Genomic DNA, 17,563 nt, shown 5'->3' with positions numbered 1-17,563 from the left:
TGATGTTACTTTTGAGGAAACCTCTTAGACCCTTCGACCGTTTATCTTCATTTTTGCCCTCAATCACACAGCCTCCAATTCACTCTAAACATCAGTCGCTTCAAGTACTATTTGTTTTCAGTATGTTGCTAATCGAAAGCCTGACCGGGTTCTTATCTACCCTGCTTTTGACACCATTGACCTCCGCTCCCGTGGATAACGTGCTGGTCATTGCCGGCTTTTCCAACGGTTCTGTTATTGATCACGTGGAACTTTTGGACTTCCAATCTCAATCGGTGTGTTCCGTGGACCCCTATCCCTTGTCAGTAGAAGGAGGTGTGGCAGCCACAGTAAATCAAGAAATCATCTCTTGTGGAGGTCAGAAAGGACCCGAAGATCCATCGGCGTTATGTTTCAAAATGAGGTCACTTCAAGAGGGTTGGACTCCGTCCCAATCAATGGCCTTTCAGAGGGTGTTTCCATTTGGGTTCCAAATGGATCCAGACTCTTGGGTTATCACTGGAGGGGCCAGCCATGATGGCCTCAGATCTGATTGGGAAAGATGGCAAGTAAGTTGATCTGATTTTTTGTGGTCACTTTGAAGTGGGAAGTGATTCAAAAGTGTTTTTAGTAAGGATACTTGTTCAAACATAATTTTGTTCAAATAACCCTCAGGCTTATGAAAGTTGATATTGTTAATTGGAACAAGATATGACAGAGATTTAGGCATCCTAGTTTTTCTTAACTGCTTATGCAACTCCGGCGTCGAGTGCCCCCAAATACTCTTAGAATGACTTTAGAGTTATTTGTAAAAAAATGATTGATGTTGAAACTTCAGTTTTGTCAAGAAGCCCAAACGAAAAAGAGAAGACCTTATAAATTGTTTTAATCTAAAAATAACATGATCGATAAAAGTTTATAGCCCATTGTGTTACCTGAGTCATTTATTATGCGCAAAAAAAATTAAAAATATTTTGCCAAAAACAATACAGATCTTTTATAATTGTATTTGGTGGTTGTTAGCTCATAAAGCATCCATTGGTATGTATATTGTAAACCATTTTTCCCGTAGCTGGAGAACTCGTTCCGTTTTAGCAAAGGTGGCTGCTCTGTGAGGATGCAAATTTTAGTTTAAGATATGAGCTTTCATAAAATCATCTTGGATAAGGTTTCAAGAAAAAAAATATTCATACGATGATCCAAAATTTTAGTGCAAAAACAACGACTAGGAAAATCATTCCGAATGAGGGACCCGAGTTATTTGCAAATGACCAGTCACCTCAATCACTTTTCTCAAGCCTCATTACGGCATCTAAGAAAACCGCTTCAGGAGTTTCTTTCTTCTGTATCCGATTTGGGTTTTGCTTTTTTTTTTTTTGTCGCCAACTCATTCAGGCAGTATATGAGTACAAGAAAACTTGTTCTCAACAAATAATGACTTTTATCTAGGATCTGTATAGAATCCTCTGACTTTTTGATTCAACGGGAGTGCTCCTCTTTTAGCTTTAGTTCCTCACAGATTTGGAAATTGGCCTGGTCCGAAAGCATGAAGGATAAATCATTAAATAGTGACAGCGCAACGCTGCCACGAAAATGACTCTCTACGTTTAGTAAGTTATTCATAAACCATACGGACTTTGTTTAGCCCCAAAACAACGAGCTTAAATGTTATAAAGTAGACCCAAGCAGAGGATGATAATGGCATTGAAGTTTCTCTCTCTCTCTCTCTCTCTCGTTATTCCTAGGATGATATTTTCACCTCTGGAGCCTTTAATCTGCCTCATCCGCTCAATGATCATTGCCTCTCACTTTGGACAACCTCATCCTCTCCGAAATCTTCATTATCATCTTCTTCGACGTCATCAATCCTTCATCTAATTGGAGGGAAATCCGTCTCAGATTCATTTTCAAACAAGTTTTTCACTAAACCAGCCTCACAATCCGAATGGATCGAGCGAAGTCCACTAAATCAAGGCCGCAATGGCCACTTTTGCGGTCACATTCCTGATGTCAACGGCCAGCCTCGGCCTTTTGTGGCCGGAGGCTATGGAACCGATTGGAAGCTTTTGAACTCGACCGAGATATACGTGGAAGAACTGAACCAATGGCAACCGGGACCAACCCTACCAATGTCTTTGGCCTATGGGGTATCTCTTCAGAGAGATTCGAGCGAAGTCCTTTTAATAGGAGGCATCATGGACGATCAAGAACATAGCGGTGTGCTCACTTACCTGGATCATCAGTGGATTACGTCAGACCTTTCGTTAGGAGTACCTCGAAGCGGATTTATGGCCACTTGGGTGTCCTCTGAAGCTTTTGCCTGCAATTCCAGCTAAATGAATTAGTCCAGAGTACTGCATACACTTTGGAAGCGTACATTGAGCAATTTGTGCCCCTAGAATTGCGTGTTTTCGAATGGATATCGTAATCGGTCCTCATCAAAATGGTGATGCATGATTTCCGTTTACATGTGCGGTTTCAGATTGTGTCTCATTTTTTTCAATTGATTCCGGACAAACTGATTTGGTGATATTGTTTCCTCTTGTGCAAAGATTCTCCAGATATCAAATGAAGCGCAGACAGTTTCGATTTGTAAAATAAAAGGTTTTTTTTTATAGACGTCAGGTTCGATGGAAATGCAATTTAGGAATGCAATGATATTGATATTGAACTTCAGTTTTTGCTTCCGTTTTGAGAGGAACATGGTTCTTGCCAAAAGCTTAGCTAAATTTTGACTCTTATGAGCAACGAGCTCAAATGCGCAAAGAAATTGCGAGATTAAGACTGAAAAGTTTTTTTTCTTTGGCGCATTTGAGAGCTCAAGATACTTTCTTTGATGTTTTATTTATGGCTTTTAAAAAGGTTTGATGGCAAGATTGCCCAATTTAAATACGTTCTTGAATTCCTTTGTAACCTTATTTGTTCCCAATTTGCGGATTTTCATCTTGAAAAGTGTTCCCGGAGGGTTCATGAAAAAAAAAATTTCCTCAGTGTATCAGGGCTGCTAAAAAAAAAGTCGTCTCATATCCAAATTTAGTTTCTATTCTAAATTCATTCATTTCGTGCCTCACAAAAATCCGAATTATACAATCTAGGAACAATATTCTTTAGGCATTACAAAATATCACTATCAAGTTCCATCCATTCATTTCTCGCCACATCCAGTGTGTAAAACCGATTCCCAATGCTTCCAACAGAGATCCCCTAGTAAGGGACAGCCTGTATGAATTACTAGCGAGTGAACCCTGATTTCAATTGGGAGTTCGTTGCAGAAGCCTGAGACACATGATTACTGTTTGCTGAGTTTGTCACAATGGCAGCTCTGCGATTTCAAATGGGGAGGAGTGATGCATGTGAGATGTGTCCGTTCGTGTGTGAAGCGGCCTTGTTGGACATGGACATGGTGTTATTTAGAGTGACAGTTGAGAAGAAATGGTGAAAATTGGAATCTCTGCAGCTTCTCTCCACATCATTATTGCCAAAGGTAACTCTAAAACTCGAATAGGGGACAGCGAAATCCGGATATAGGAACCTCCAAAACATCACGAACAATCACGAAATAATCAGGATTCTTCCTATGACCAAACTCGCCTTTTTTCTGGTGGATTATGATACAGTAGGAATGCCTGATGGCTTTAATGAGAGTAACAATCCAGTTTATTGTGTTATACCTACAATGAATTGAAAAAATATGCATTTTTCTTATTTGGTCTGATTGGCTTACAAAAAACATTCTTTCCAATTTTTTGAAATGTCTGACTATTCAAATAGTTTTGTTGAATAAACCTGAAAAGGAAATTCAACGACTTAAAATTTTCTTTGCTTGTTTGAGGAAAAAAGCACAAATTTGAAGAAAAAATCCAAAACATTTCCCCAAGATTCTGCATTTTGATTGGTTTTTATAGCTGAAATGGTGGGTAAAACAAAAATTGCTTTCATTAAAAATGGTGCTTACATCAGGATTGCTCCTAGAGTCGAAGTGACAATATCGCACTGTTCACCAAAACGACCTTGATAGGTAGAAACTCTATTTTCTAACTCATGGTATACTCAAATTTCATAAGCAAAAAATTATTTGACCGTTCTTCCTCAAAACGTATTTGACCAACACATCCGAATATACTGATGAAAAGTTATCTTGCTCATCAGTAATAATTCGTGTGGAGCAAGAACATCAAGAATAGCTTTTTATTTGATGGAATTTGACGAATGACAAATTTCGATAGTTATTGCTAGGGATGTGCAAAAAGTGCAAATAGATATGGGCAATTATGCAAATGAAAATGAGGGACGTTAATGACTGAATTATATGGTTCAGTGGGTGTGGTAGTTGACTCAAGACATATTTTTTTTCACGTTTACACTAAATCGTCTGTTAGTGCTGGTTTATTTTTTCCTTGGAAAACAGCCAGATAATGGTGTGTCACTTGACTTGATTTTGCGAGCAGGGTTTTTGTCTTGAAATTGGTTATAGGCACCATTTTGATTCATTCTTTGGTCAAAAATTGTAGATAATGTCGATAAGGTGAAACATGGCAAATATGCATAAAAAGTCATTCAATGATTTTGAAGAGAATAGTGAGGACTGGCCCAAAAACCTTCTCTTTTTTGTTGGAATTTAAAAGGTCCTTCAAAAAAGAAATATTTAAGCGGCAAAAATGCCTTGTGTGTTAATGGTTTTCACGGAATCATCTGTGATTGAAAAGACCAAAGTAAAGCTAACAAGATGATGAAACAGAGATTATTTTCATTGTTTCTATTGGCTAACTTACAAATCTGTAATAAGTCAATAAGTTAGGCGTTTGATATTGAAAACATGTTTAGTGGTACTCACAAGGTGGGGCTGAGTTGATGATAAAAAGTAAAGAGCAATAGTTAAATGTACATAATGTAAAGATATTCAGATGATTTGTAGGACTCTGGTTGTTTTCAAATGTCTTGAGTCCAGAACAAATTATTCAGAATGATTTTCTGAGTTGTTATTTTAATTAACCATTGAGTTTCGGACAAAGCATTCTTCATTTTCTCATGTAACCTTTCTTTTGATGAATTTACAAAAGCTGGTGTTCATAACAAAAATGATCAACTCAGCATCCTTCTTGGACTGAGGTCTCCTTCTCTGGAAGAAAATTCTTTGTCCCAAGAGTGCTTTGAAAATTCAATTTCAATTGATTCATAGCAAATGTAGACAAAAATAGTTGCTATGACGCAAAAGTAGGCGACAAATTGCCGGCAGCAAATGAGAAAAAACAAGGCAGAAATATTTTTTGACCCTAATTTTTTAAAATTTCTTTCATTCGGTAGCTTTTTGGATCAATTTTAGAAGTTGTCTGGTTTTGTCAATTTCCATTGTAAGTGGCCTCGATATTCGTTTTCTTTTTAAAAAGCTAACAAAATTCCAAGAATTTTCAGACAAAATAGAAGCCCATGCTAAAAATGGTCATCGTTTGACCAGATCTGATCATCTTGAAGAAAACAACGGAAGAACTCCAAGGGTTTCCAATTTTAGGCTACTTTTTCTCTAAAAAAAGGATGGTTGCCTCTTTTTGGCTGTCTTAGGAAGTTCGTGTAGACTTTCTACGTATTTGTTGTTTATGGTACAATTCGATTTTTTTTGTTTTGAAATTTTAGTCTTTGGATTTGAAACTATGCAAATCGAATGAGGTATGACCTGTTTCCATTCCTTTTCTAATACATAAAAAGCTCTTCTCTTGGGTTGGAGAATTGATTTTTCAAAAAAAAAAAAATCTACTTTTTATAAGAGGTTTTACTCATTTTTTGGTCTCCAGAACAATTTCAGGTGAGATGTGTGTTGGTCACAGGTTTATTTTAAAATGGTGGTTTTTGGGTGTAAAAACACACCTTTGCGTTTTCGCCTCTTGGCAATGATAATCCTAACCCCCATCATTATGGATTCAATAGTGGCATTTTATTTCCTTAATGTTGAAGTATCCCATGATAATTGGGTTTCAAAAAACAAACATTCGGTCCCGTTTGGTACTTCTTACTCTTAATTTCTTGTCAACTACAAATGCACCCCAAATATGGAATAATAATATTAATTGTCTACCCTGTATCAACATAACTCTTGCCAAAAGCAATGTGATCAATTTCCACTAAATGGAGATCAGCTAATCAGATCAGATCAGATCTATCACGTAAACTGGTTTTCATGGGTTTTATTTTCATTCGATCGTCTACACCGAGGAAACAAAATGGCATTGTCAGAAAGTTTATGTCATTACTTTCTTGAACGAGTGGTTGAAAAAGAGATTTAAATCACAAGTGAACAGAGAGCAGATTTGTCAAACAACATATTTGTTTTGCTTGTTTAGAGTAAAAAACCGCTGATTTAATGGCTGTCACTTTCTTTGCATTTCTTTGACTTTGATTAAGATTTCAAGAGGTACAAATGATCAGCATATCAAACTTCCAGCTCAGTCTTGTCTTTTGTTGAGAGCAGTCGTATAACTTGTTGCTCTTGATCAGCATATCAAACGGCCGGGCTGAGAGAGTGTTGTGTAATTGAGGCGTGGCTGTTTAAGGTAACACACTTTTTAGCTTTATCTTCTAGCCATATTATACTATTGTAGTCTTATGCATTCTCCTCATGTGTTCAATCACTTTTCGTCTATCGATCTTTTCATCCCAATTTCAATGTATTGTATGTATTCTTGTTCCAAGCAGTATTTTGAACCTTTTGTCTGTTTACTTCATGTATTTGTAAGTGCAATTGGTTTTTCTTGTTCCACTTGATTAGTTTCGCCTCGCATTTTTAGTACAAAATCGAATTCTAGAACCTTTCTTTGTTCCATTGATTTTTGCATGTTCAAGATTTGTTTGTTCCTGTAGGTGAGTTGGCGAATGTTTGTTGTGGCTGACTAGCTGATTTTAGTTTTGAGAAAGTTTGCTCTACTCTAGCAATTGTTGAATATGTTTCGAAAGGTGGGACACACCTAAAGATTCCAAAAATGTCCAAAAAGAGTTTCAAACTTGCAAAAAGGCTCCTGAGCAATTTGAATCCACAAGCCGTGACCAGCCTTCAAAGTCAGTTAGATTTGATTTAAGATAAAATCAAGGCCTCTATTGGACAATTGAAAAAAGACAGTAGAGTGGTCTAGGAGGTCAGGTCGAATCCAAAGGCTTTTTTTCTCTTATGTAAACTCTAAGAGGAAAATGAAACACCCTATGGGATCTTTTGAGGTCGATGGGAAATCATAGACAATTTAGAAGCTTTGGCCAACACACTTGGAGATCATTTCTGTAACGTGTTTCCAGTTCCAAAGAGTTTAGGGGCAACAGTCCAATGCTCTATAGATGAGTTTGTTGGGATTGGTGTAGTCCTCCAAAATAATGGAAAGTTCGATGAGCATATCCAGTTGATGGTGGGTAAAGCTTTTCAAATGTGTGGTTGGATATATCGCACGTTTAAGTCCAGAGATAGCATCTGTACAGGTCGATTGTTCAGCCAAATCTTGAATACGCTTCACCCATCTGGGCTCCAATGTGTTCAGCAGGTTTACAAAAGGTTGAACAAGTCCAAAGATGTTTCACTAGGAACATCACAGGAATGAGAGAGCTCTCGTATTGAGAGAGACTAAACAAGTTGGGACTGTACAATGTTCAGAGAAGGTACGAAAGGTACGGATAGTGTACGTCTTCAAAAGCATTCGTGAGCTTTGTCCCAACCCAGGATTTAGGGTCATTTGTAGTGACCGTAGAGGCTTAATGTGCGTTTTGAGAGCACCTTCAAGTCCTCGAGAATCCAGGCTAGTTCAAACAATGAAGTCCACTTCTCTTCTTTCTCGGGCTCCTTCATTGTTTAATGTGCTTCCCTCTAATATTGGTAGGGAATACGTAGGCCTTGTTGATCCGGTAGCATCTTTCAAGTCAGACTTGGACCAATTTTTAAATAGCATTCCAGATCAACCCTACATTCAAGGACTAGCTCGGTCTGCCAACTCAAACTCGTTGGTAGACCAAATATCAAATAAAAATTGAAAGGTAATAAATAGACGAATTATAACCTTTCATTTTAATAGTACTGGGGATTACATTCCCTGTAGCGGTTAGAAAAGCCCGTGAAAAACTAAACCAAGAAAAAAAAACTTAATATTTTTGTCAGTATATCTTCTTATGCTGACGATACGAAGTTAATTTGTGGTAGGAATGGTCAAGATTCAAGTAGCCTTGCAAAGGACTTAGATCGAATCTTGTCTTGGGTCGCCAAGAGTATATTGGCCTTGAATGGAATTAGATTCCACAAGGTGAGGCAAAATATGAATTTTAGAAGAACATATTGTTTTGTCAAATTTGTTAATACTTTCATTTCACCACCCCTGGACAAGATGTTAGTTATTCATTTTTACACAGGTGCTCAGACAAATGTTGTGGAGGATCTCACCGGATTTTATGATTAATTAGGCTAATATACATTTATACTTGGTGCTTATTTGGAGCAACATCTTTGGACGCGTAACATCAAGAAAAAGGATTATTATTGTGTAAGTAACTGCCATGATTTTGATACTTTGATTTTACCGAGTAAGGAAGATTGTTGGTCTTTCCCCACCAGTTCAAAACCTTGACTTGAAGCTTTTAGCGTTTCATCACCATAACTTTTAAACCAAAGGCAGTGCAATTTGCCATTGAAGAAACAACAAAAAAATGTTTTATGAGTTACTGTAACAATTATTTCTTACTAGCGTTCGATTCTTGTAAGATGTTTTGGAAAAATTCTTGGAAAATCAGTGTTTGCGGTTATGATGTTGTTTACGGTAACTCATTGAGCCAAGAACTAATTCATTTACAATATAAAAAACCATTTTGTAACCTGACAAGGGAGCTACTCTCTTAATTTGGGCGCCTAGCACATCTGACGTTGGAAGTACGGGCTTTCGAACAACTGCCAAACTAGCCAGCTTTTTGGATTGAAAATAAGAGTTGCACTTCCTCTCTCATGTGTTCATTTGGCCTCGAGTTATGAGAGTGTACCCGAAATGGCTCCATGTCCCCATTCCTTGTGTGTTTGGCTTCTTTTGATTCTAAGACGCAGAGCTTTTAGCAAGATCACTCATCCGTTTGGCAATCGAGGGGTTGGAGTGGCTCCTTGCTCTCGAAACAAAAACAACAAGCTTTCATGTGAAAAGATGCTTAAGGACCATGAATAATCTCGAACATCAATATCTGTTGATGAAATGTTAGCCCAGATGCGCATTCACGTCAAGGAAGTACCCCTTTTACTTGGACTAGATTCGAACTTACCGCAACTTTTCTATGCCAAGCATACCAGTTCCAGTAAAGCAGGCAACGAGCTTCCAGAGCAACAGCTGACATGTGCCCCCATTTCCTCTTAGATGTTGGAAAATGTAGGAAAGATGTTTACGTATATGGAACAGAACAGACAGGCAGTGCCTACAGATCAAGCCCAGCTCACTTAAGAGAAACGCCCGGCTGGGCCTAAAGGAAAGCTGGCCTTTTGACAAGCGTTTGAGAAATTAAATTTGAACCAACAAAACACATGGAACACATGAGTGACTTGGATCAACAGCCGGCTGACTAACCATAGACGAAAATGCTCCCCAGGTAAGCCAGACTGACGCTCATTATGGCATCACTGATCAAATCTGGTCTATTGACAACAATGGTTAGAAACACCTTGTTGCCTCTTGATAGTTTAACGGGCTCGGAGGGACCGGAATCCCATTTCCGAGCTTCTTACCGAACGGTCCTTCATAACATAGCTTTTAGGTTGGCAATTTGATGAGTTAATTTTTCACCCTGGTAACCATTGTGACCTCTTGAGCCCCGGCTTGAATCTTTGTCCGTCCGCGAGCTCACTTCTCAGGGTTCCAGGGGACAGGCACCCTCCGACCCTCCAACCAACTGGGTTTTGGTTCCAATGGCAAAAAGTGAGAGGCGCTTTTGATAATGGAATTCCCTGCCGTCGAGCTATATCTGCAAGTAATAACAGTTAGTAACGACAGGGTAGGTAGGCACTCGGCTCATTCCATGTTCCAAATCACCAGGGACACCCATCTCCACAGCAACGCTTTCATTCAAGAGATCGAGACTTAGCGTGGTTGCGAGGTAGCAAGAGAGAGAGAGAGAGGCTTAAGTAAGGATTCTTGCCCAAGAATTGGGGAAGTGAGAGCAACAACAGAAGCAACAGCAGCAACAGCAGCAACAACAACAGCAGTAGTAGCATTAGCAATTGGAGGCTGCGAGGATGATGGTTGGATAAAGGTGGCACTCACTCGACCACGTTTGAGTGGATCTTCAGGCAAAATTACTTTTCATCTGGAATGTGTGCCCGCGTCACAAAAGTCACGTTGGGAGGCGATTTTGATGAAGATTCTTCAAAAAGGCTTTGTATTCTTTCAATTAGCTAAGAGGCGTTAGTTAAGGGCTTTAGGCCCAATGTGGAAGATGGAACATGTACCTAATGCATTATTTATAAACTCACAGGATAAAGGGGAAATTATTTGATATTTTTACTGGAAGGGTGGGAAACAATGGCTTGAAATTTTTGCCCTTGGAAGCATTCAGAAGTGCTAGAGGATAGGGTCAACTTCGTTGAAATCTAGATCCAACCATGTGGTTCTTTTTCAGACACCATTCAAACGGGCCATTGGAACCCAAGCTAACCAACGAGATCGACTAAGTGGTGATCCATAAATAATGAGGTAAAAGGAGAAAGCTTTGGCTTGAGTTTAGTCCGAGCACCCAATTTAATCCTGCTATGATTAAACCAGAGGTAGAAAAGACAAAATGTAGCGTATAACATCAGTCAGAGAGACCTTTAACTCGTTAACTGTTAAAGGTATCATGCATCAGTATAGAACCAATTTGACGCAAGTTTTATCGCGTTAAATCCTTGATCTGGAGATTGCCGGGAGATCTTTGATCGTTAAAAAGCCATTGAAAATGAGCACCTACAACGCTGAATGGCAATAGTGAGCCATCATTGGAGATGTTTTGAGCATAAAGCTCTCCATTTTCGATCTTTGATAAGAGCAGATTGTCCACTCTCGACGGGGGTAATGTTCCAAAAGCTCTCTTGATTGAAGAAGCCTCCTTGAGTGGATAGAGCTTAGGATCAATCATGACATCAAGGCTAATAAAACCAACCATCATGAGAGTCGCCTGTAAAATGGAGGGATCACATTTTTATGCGTGTTCTGAATGACATTTGTTTGACGGCTTGGAGAGTTTCACAATTCGCAAACGGAGGTTACTAAACGTTCATATTCAAATTCCATCTATGGACTAACTCTAAAGGGCTAACATACTGCTACACAATTACAAGTCAACATCTCAAGCAATCCTGTTTCCAAAACGACCAATCCAATTTCCCAACGGAGGAGAGGGTCTTGTTCCAGATAAATATTTTGATTGGAATACGATCCTCAAAGTCAAGTAGATTTCGTGATATGCTCGAAGATACTCAAAAAGGCCAAAAAACTTGATGTCCTTTCTTTCAGGTATTTGGCCGCAGATCCTTCGACTAAGTACGTGTTCTGTTCCCAACTTATTCTTCCACGGAATCATTCGCTTTCAAAGGTCAAACTTGATAGACCTTCCAAGAAGACAATGACAACTATGCCGGTGATGTAAGACGACGGACGAGCCATTCTCGATTGCGGCTTTCAGCAACTCTGCTTTCAAATCCATACTACTTCCGTACCAAAAAAACAACCTCAACCATTTAATAAAAAACACAAATTCAATCCTCACTTTCGGGAGCTCTATTTACCTTGGGAAAAGTTGGCTCGCTAACAACAAATTGTAACTAGATTTTGCCTCTCCCTCCCGCGGCTTTGTTTTTTCCCATCGTTTGCACTTGGAACCCCTCTGGAAACTTTTCCTCCTCTAATTCAATCATGACCTCGTCTTTAACTCATTATGAGGATCTCGAGGCTGAAAATGAGCGAAACGGAGCCCAGAAGGTCTTGGAAAACACGAAGGAATCTCTTTCTCCGACGGAAACGAATGGCATCCTACTCAGGTTGGCCGTGTATCCCTTGAGGTGGGTCATCTTGGCCATGTTCGTATTGTACTCCACGTGCAACGCCTTCCAGTGGACCCAATTAGTCATCATCACCAACATCCTGGAGAAGTACTACCAAGTCAGCACTTTGGCCGTTTCTTGGACCTCGATCATTTACATGGTCACCTACATTCCTCTTATCTTTCCGGCCTCGTGGTTCCTCCAAAAGAAGGTACGAACATTGCATCAATTCCTTACTTCATAACACAAGTTGGAACGTGGTTCCATCATTTGGGCATGAACTGACCTGTTGAGGCATCAAAAATGAGTTCGTTCTGAAACATTAGGCAAGCTCTGGAAAAAAGCGGGCTCGAACTACGATGGGTTGGGTTGAAAGGATCCAGCAAATACGCAATTCACAAAGAGAGCCATTCAGGCAATTTAATTTTCTTTGAATTCCTGCCCAACCAGGGTGGATGGAAAGAAGGCAGGAAGAGGGAGAGAGAGAGAGAGAAAACGAAGGAAAGAAAGAAAGACAGAAAGGAAGGAAGGCGCGATGGCCATCAAACTTCAAAGCAACTTCCATTCTCCTTTTATCATAGAAAACTCTTTCTGTTGGTTCGGGTGGAGAACACAAAGGTAGTCGTGGGATTTAGAGGGAACACGGGAACAAGTACCCGGTACCTTCAACACTACTGATAGAAAATAAGAGCACAACGACCATAGCAACGACTGCAGATTGAGTTAAATCCACGGAACTTTGGGATTTACATTGCGAGTCCAATAGGCATGGCTTGTCCAATAATTGATGTTATTAAGCAAACCTCAAAATTGAAATATCCCAGGGTTTGCCTCCCGTGTTTTAGGTGCTCCTCTCATGTTCTATTCTTCCTTCCACGCCTCTTCCATTCTCCATTTTCCATCCTCCTCCTCCTCCCCAAGCCCAAAGGTGAATCCTTGTGTACACTACTTTCCTTCACTCTTTCACTCTCTTTCTCTCTCTCTCTCTCACTCTCGTTCTCAAACACACACCCCACTTACTCACCAGGCACATGGACAGAATGGTGGCGGTCTCTCACCAGGGATTTCGAGATGTCTCTGGTGGGTGTGATGCTACTTCTTTCTCTGCTCTCATCTTCCAGTTCCCATTTGTTCTCAATGTTGGTTGGAACACTTTTGTCTCCCCTATCCATGCCCCTACAAAGATCCTCGTCTCGTATGGACTTGCCATTCCTTCCTGGTCGGTAAACCCGACCTTTTTGTTCGGCTCACTCAACTCTCTTCATGTCCCCATCTTTCAAAGTTTCCTACTTTCCACATGGAGAACCCGCCCAGAGTTTAATTGTTCTTAAAACGACTGTCATCGTCACCCGGGATTTTGTGGGGGAACCGATGCAATGGAGACTGAATGGAGAGCATTGAGCTACTCAATGTCCTTGGCAGACGAGAAATCGTTTCCAAACTCGGATAAAGCTTAACCACCACCATCACCACTTTTCCCGGACAACCACCGTTTTTTCTGTGTTGGTTGGGTGAATGTGGACAGAGGACGGAAAGGAGAAAGAGAAGGTTGTCCTACAATCAATAAGATTGCTTTTCCTTGGAGATTCTCATACCTACTTGAAGAGGAATAAACTCCCAGGTTTGTCTTCCTCTCGGAATTTAATGAGATTCGTGCAAAATGGAAATGGCGAATCGGATGGAAGCCGAGAGAGTTGTTGTGATAGATATCATATGACCTCTGGATATGCAAATGCTCCAAAAACAATCGGGTTAATCGGCCTTTTCTACATTTTCGTCAAATGTACTACAAGGGGTTACTTAGCATAGTCAACTTTTTTCGCACTTTAAGAACAGACTTGTCTCTTGAAACCAAATGCTCGTGCAAAGTTTTCAATGGACAAGGAATCCAGTTCGTTTTTGGTTTTGGCACATGCCGACACCGCAATTTCGGCTCATGCCTACTTCATGCTCTGATCTTACGCTCTCATCAAAGAGATGGAGCTTCTTCATTAGGATTAGAGGCATTCTTGCAGAAAATCCAAGATTTCCCCTCAAAATGAAAATATGATACGTTCTCATGATCGAGGATTAAGATGAAGAGATTTGCTCAAGTGAACAGCGTTTTAATGAAGGTTGAGTAACTCTTTTGATAGCAAAGAGACAGAGAAAGCAGAGAGCAATTGCGTCTCTTCTTGGAGAAGGGTTGGGAATTAGGCTGTCGTCCATTCTGCAATCGTAACATGGCTTCCTCGTGTTTGATCTCGCCAAATGTTTTTTCATCTTCCCCTCCCAATACCAACGTGAACTTGGGACTTATCCAAGAGGAGATTTAGAGAGAGAGAGAGAGAGAGCTAGCCGGTTATAAAGACTTCATCCTGAACTCAAAAGCTGTCCGTCAAAATTCATGAAAAGTTTTTCCATTACTCCGATAGAGCTTGAAACCCGGGGTCCGGCAGAGAAGAAAAAGAAACCTCTCTGATTCCGTGGGGAGTTCAATTGACTATGACTTTTTCTGTAGAGCTAAATGCACAAGGAAAACCTGACTTTTGTATTTCAGTGATGCTCATGTAGTGTACCAAAGCTCTGTAGACTCGTTTGCTTTCCTTATCCACAACCAAGCGAAAGATATATTTCATAGACCTAATGAATGAAGATGGATAAGCGAAGGATGAGGAGATGAAGATCAAGCAACGGCCCCACTCACGAGATATATCACTCAGGTTGATAATTGAATGATAATACAAGGGTCTGTCCACGTGTGCGGTTCATCTCTTGGAGATTAGCGAAAGTATGCGTCCACTTTTTCCTCTTTTCCGTCTCTTCATCGGCAAAGTGAATGATCGATCTTTTATTAGGATTTTGTCCCCCGACATATCCTGCCTCTTCTCACAGCCCCCCCCCCCCAAGAAACTAGCCTTTGGGCTTGGGCTTGGCTGCTAAGACACCCTTGTAACCCCTTGCGTGGCACATTGTGCCCCCGAGATGAATGATCACAAGCTACAAGCCTCTTTGCCTTTTAGGGACTGCGATGGTCCGTCATATTGGGATCGTTGGGAACCTGTCTGGGGAGCTGGATCAAAGTGTTTGCCACAGGAAGGGACCAATTCGTCATCCTCTTCACAGGCCACTCAATCGTGGCAATTTCTCAGATTTTCATTCTCGGCATTCCGGCTCAACTGGCCGCCACATGGTTTCCATCCAACCAGGTCTCCTCAGCGTGTGCCATTGGCGTATTTGGGAACCAGGTAAGCACCCTTGGGGAACACGAAAGTTTCGGCCTCGAGGACGTGAACCACTCACTCACTTGTGCTTACATTTTCAGTTGGGCGTGGCCTTGGGGTTCGTGTTGCCCGTGCTCTTGGTGAAGAACCGAGCCGCAGAGGAGGAGGTGGTCCTGATTGGCGGCGATCTGTTCCGCATGTTCCTGGGAGTGGCGGTGGTGACGTCCGTTTTATTGGCGGCCATCCTTTTGTGTGAGTGTTTGGCTTATCCTTTTCTAGGTGGGGAACTTAATTCCCATCATAATTCACAGGTTGGATATAGTTTTTATGAGAATTGTGACGGCTTGAAAGCCGCTCTTTAGAAATGGGGGGAAAAGTTTAGACCTCCTTGTTAAAACTTCGTTCTATGTGCTGTCATTGATGTCTAAGCAGTCAAATTTCGGCGGCAGGCAACTCAATCGAATTTCGCTCCGACAGATTCAACGAAGAGACAAGCCCTTGGGTGAAAAGAAAGCCCCTTTTCGAAGAGAGCACAACATCTCAATCAGGCAGGAGTAGCAAAGCAAGAATGGAGGACAGGAAGGAACGAACGAAGGAAGGAAGGAAAGAATTACCAATTGAATTCGAATTATATTCGACTCAAATCAAGCTGTTATTGACAAGCTCTCAGAAATGTTGGCGGGCGAATCAATCAAGGCACATAAACTCGTCATTCACATACGATATGCATAGTCCATACCGTCCGATCCGCCTCAGATTCGAGTGTGCCATATTTCCACTTGGAACGTGATCCAGAACCAAGACCAATTTGTCACTGCGCTTGGGGAATGTGGATGTGAAGACAAGAGAGAAGGAAGTTACAAGGAGATAGACTAGGCATGATGGAGAAAACAAATTGTTCGCAAAGAATTTGGTGTCTTGTCGTTCAAGTTGGCGCTAGTCATCGCTCTTCACCGGGTACCATATCAAATTTGCTCTGGGAACTTCTTTTCCGCGTTCGGACAAGCAAGGAAGGCTCCCTTGAGTTTTTCTTTCCCTCTCACATCGGTATGAAGTAGGGTAAAGACTAGTAATAGGGCGAGTCCGGCAAATCTCGGTCTTGTGCGAGGTTTCTGAATTCCTAACTTTTTGCCGGACTAGAGTCCTCGGCTAGACTGAAGTCGAGGAATAAAACCCCATAGTTATAGTTTGCTAAACTTTAAAAAGCTACTGCAATCAACTTTCAAAGGTAGGTTTTGTTGTTCATAGTTAATTCATGGCGGAGTACGGTCCAGTTCTTTTAAGGAAATCTAGTATGAAGTCCCCAACTGTCCTCAACGAGTCCTTACTTAAAGACTCCAGTCTTTTTAAACAGAAATTCTAAAAGGTTCTTGTAAGTGGGCTCGAGCGTTTTGGGACTCGAGTTTGGGCTCGACCTAGCACTAGTAAAGAGTCAGTCATAAAGGATGTGGCCTCAGATTGAACAAGAACACTATGAAACTCGATGCCTCGCTCTTCAGCCTCAAATTGTATCAGGGTCCATTTTCGTGTACCTACGGTCGGGACTTCTTTTCCCCTGGACGGTCAAATTTCAATGGTGCTTGACCTGGCATCCATATCTGGTTGTGTTTGAAACCATGGTCTTTCGTGTATCTACGTCTACTATATACGATGGGCATTAGAACGTCCAGGAAAAGAGAGGTCTGTGGTTGCGTTATCTTAGTCTTGTTCCTTCGGCGGGAACAATGAGCACACCAACGAGGATCGAGAACAAGAGAGAAGTGAGGGCCTGTTGTTTTTGACATTTTGTAATAAAAATTCTTGGCATTTCTTCCCCATTATTGAGATACGGAGTATGAAGCTCGCGGAGTCTATTATACCCCAAGTTACGTACACCTCGAGAAAGGTTCGCTTTCCGTTTTCCAATCTCGCTCAAGGACAGAATTTGCTCCCATTTTGTGACAGAAAGAAAGAGAGGGAGAGAGAGGGAGAGAATGACCAACCAAGCAACGAGTACGAGCAACGAAGGGAGAAGACATGGGAGATCTTGTTCACTTGCTCCTGAGCTACAGATGCTCGCCATAAGCTTACCTTGCGATTGGATCTGACATCTTGAGAACTGACAGGTTCCAATCAGATTAGCCAATTTAGGGGTAACAAAGGAAGCTTATGAATTGCATTAAGCCCCCAAATGATGCCCGTGAGACTCACTCTTCAAGCCAGAACCAAGGAGTTCCAACCAAGTGTTAGGACACCTTAGAACATTGTTGAAATTCATAACCGATTGGGAACTTCAGCTTCTTTTAAGGTCGGCCTTCTTGAAACCGTTTTTTAAAAGAATATTTTCAAGTGAATTGGCTCCTTGAAGTTGGTGGTTTTTTTTAATAAGGCA

The 17,563-nt window shown here is 40.9% G+C and overlaps 1 protein-coding gene across 5 annotated transcripts in view; it reads left to right on the top strand.

The window, feature by feature from the left end:
• Positions 1-60: 60 nt before the first annotated feature.
• The window catches only part of LOC131885550 (heme transporter FLVCR2-like), a 26,682-nt gene continuing 9,179 nt past the window's right edge, over positions 61-17,563 (top strand). The window contains exons 1-5 of one of the 5 annotated variants that reach the window (XM_059233624.1): positions 61-548; positions 1,725-3,463; positions 11,463-12,200; positions 14,992-15,216; positions 15,294-15,444. In XM_059233624.1, coding sequence (XP_059089607.1) covers positions 11,862-12,200; positions 14,992-15,216; positions 15,294-15,444 — 715 coding nt within the window. In that variant the 5' untranslated portion in view covers positions 61-548; positions 1,725-3,463; positions 11,463-11,861. Of the gene's footprint in view, positions 549-1,724; positions 3,464-9,403; positions 9,565-10,590; positions 10,665-11,462; positions 12,201-14,991; positions 15,217-15,293; positions 15,445-17,563 lie in introns of those variants that run through there. The other 4 variants (XM_059233621.1, XM_059233623.1, XM_059233620.1 and 1 more) reach the window with 4 other exon arrangements.

This window comes from Tigriopus californicus, chromosome 8, assembly GCF_007210705.1.
Source record: "Tigriopus californicus strain San Diego chromosome 8, Tcal_SD_v2.1, whole genome shotgun sequence".
Taxonomy (NCBI): Eukaryota; Metazoa; Arthropoda; class Copepoda; order Harpacticoida; family Harpacticidae; genus Tigriopus; species Tigriopus californicus.
This window is presented reverse-complemented; position numbering and strand designations above follow the sequence as displayed.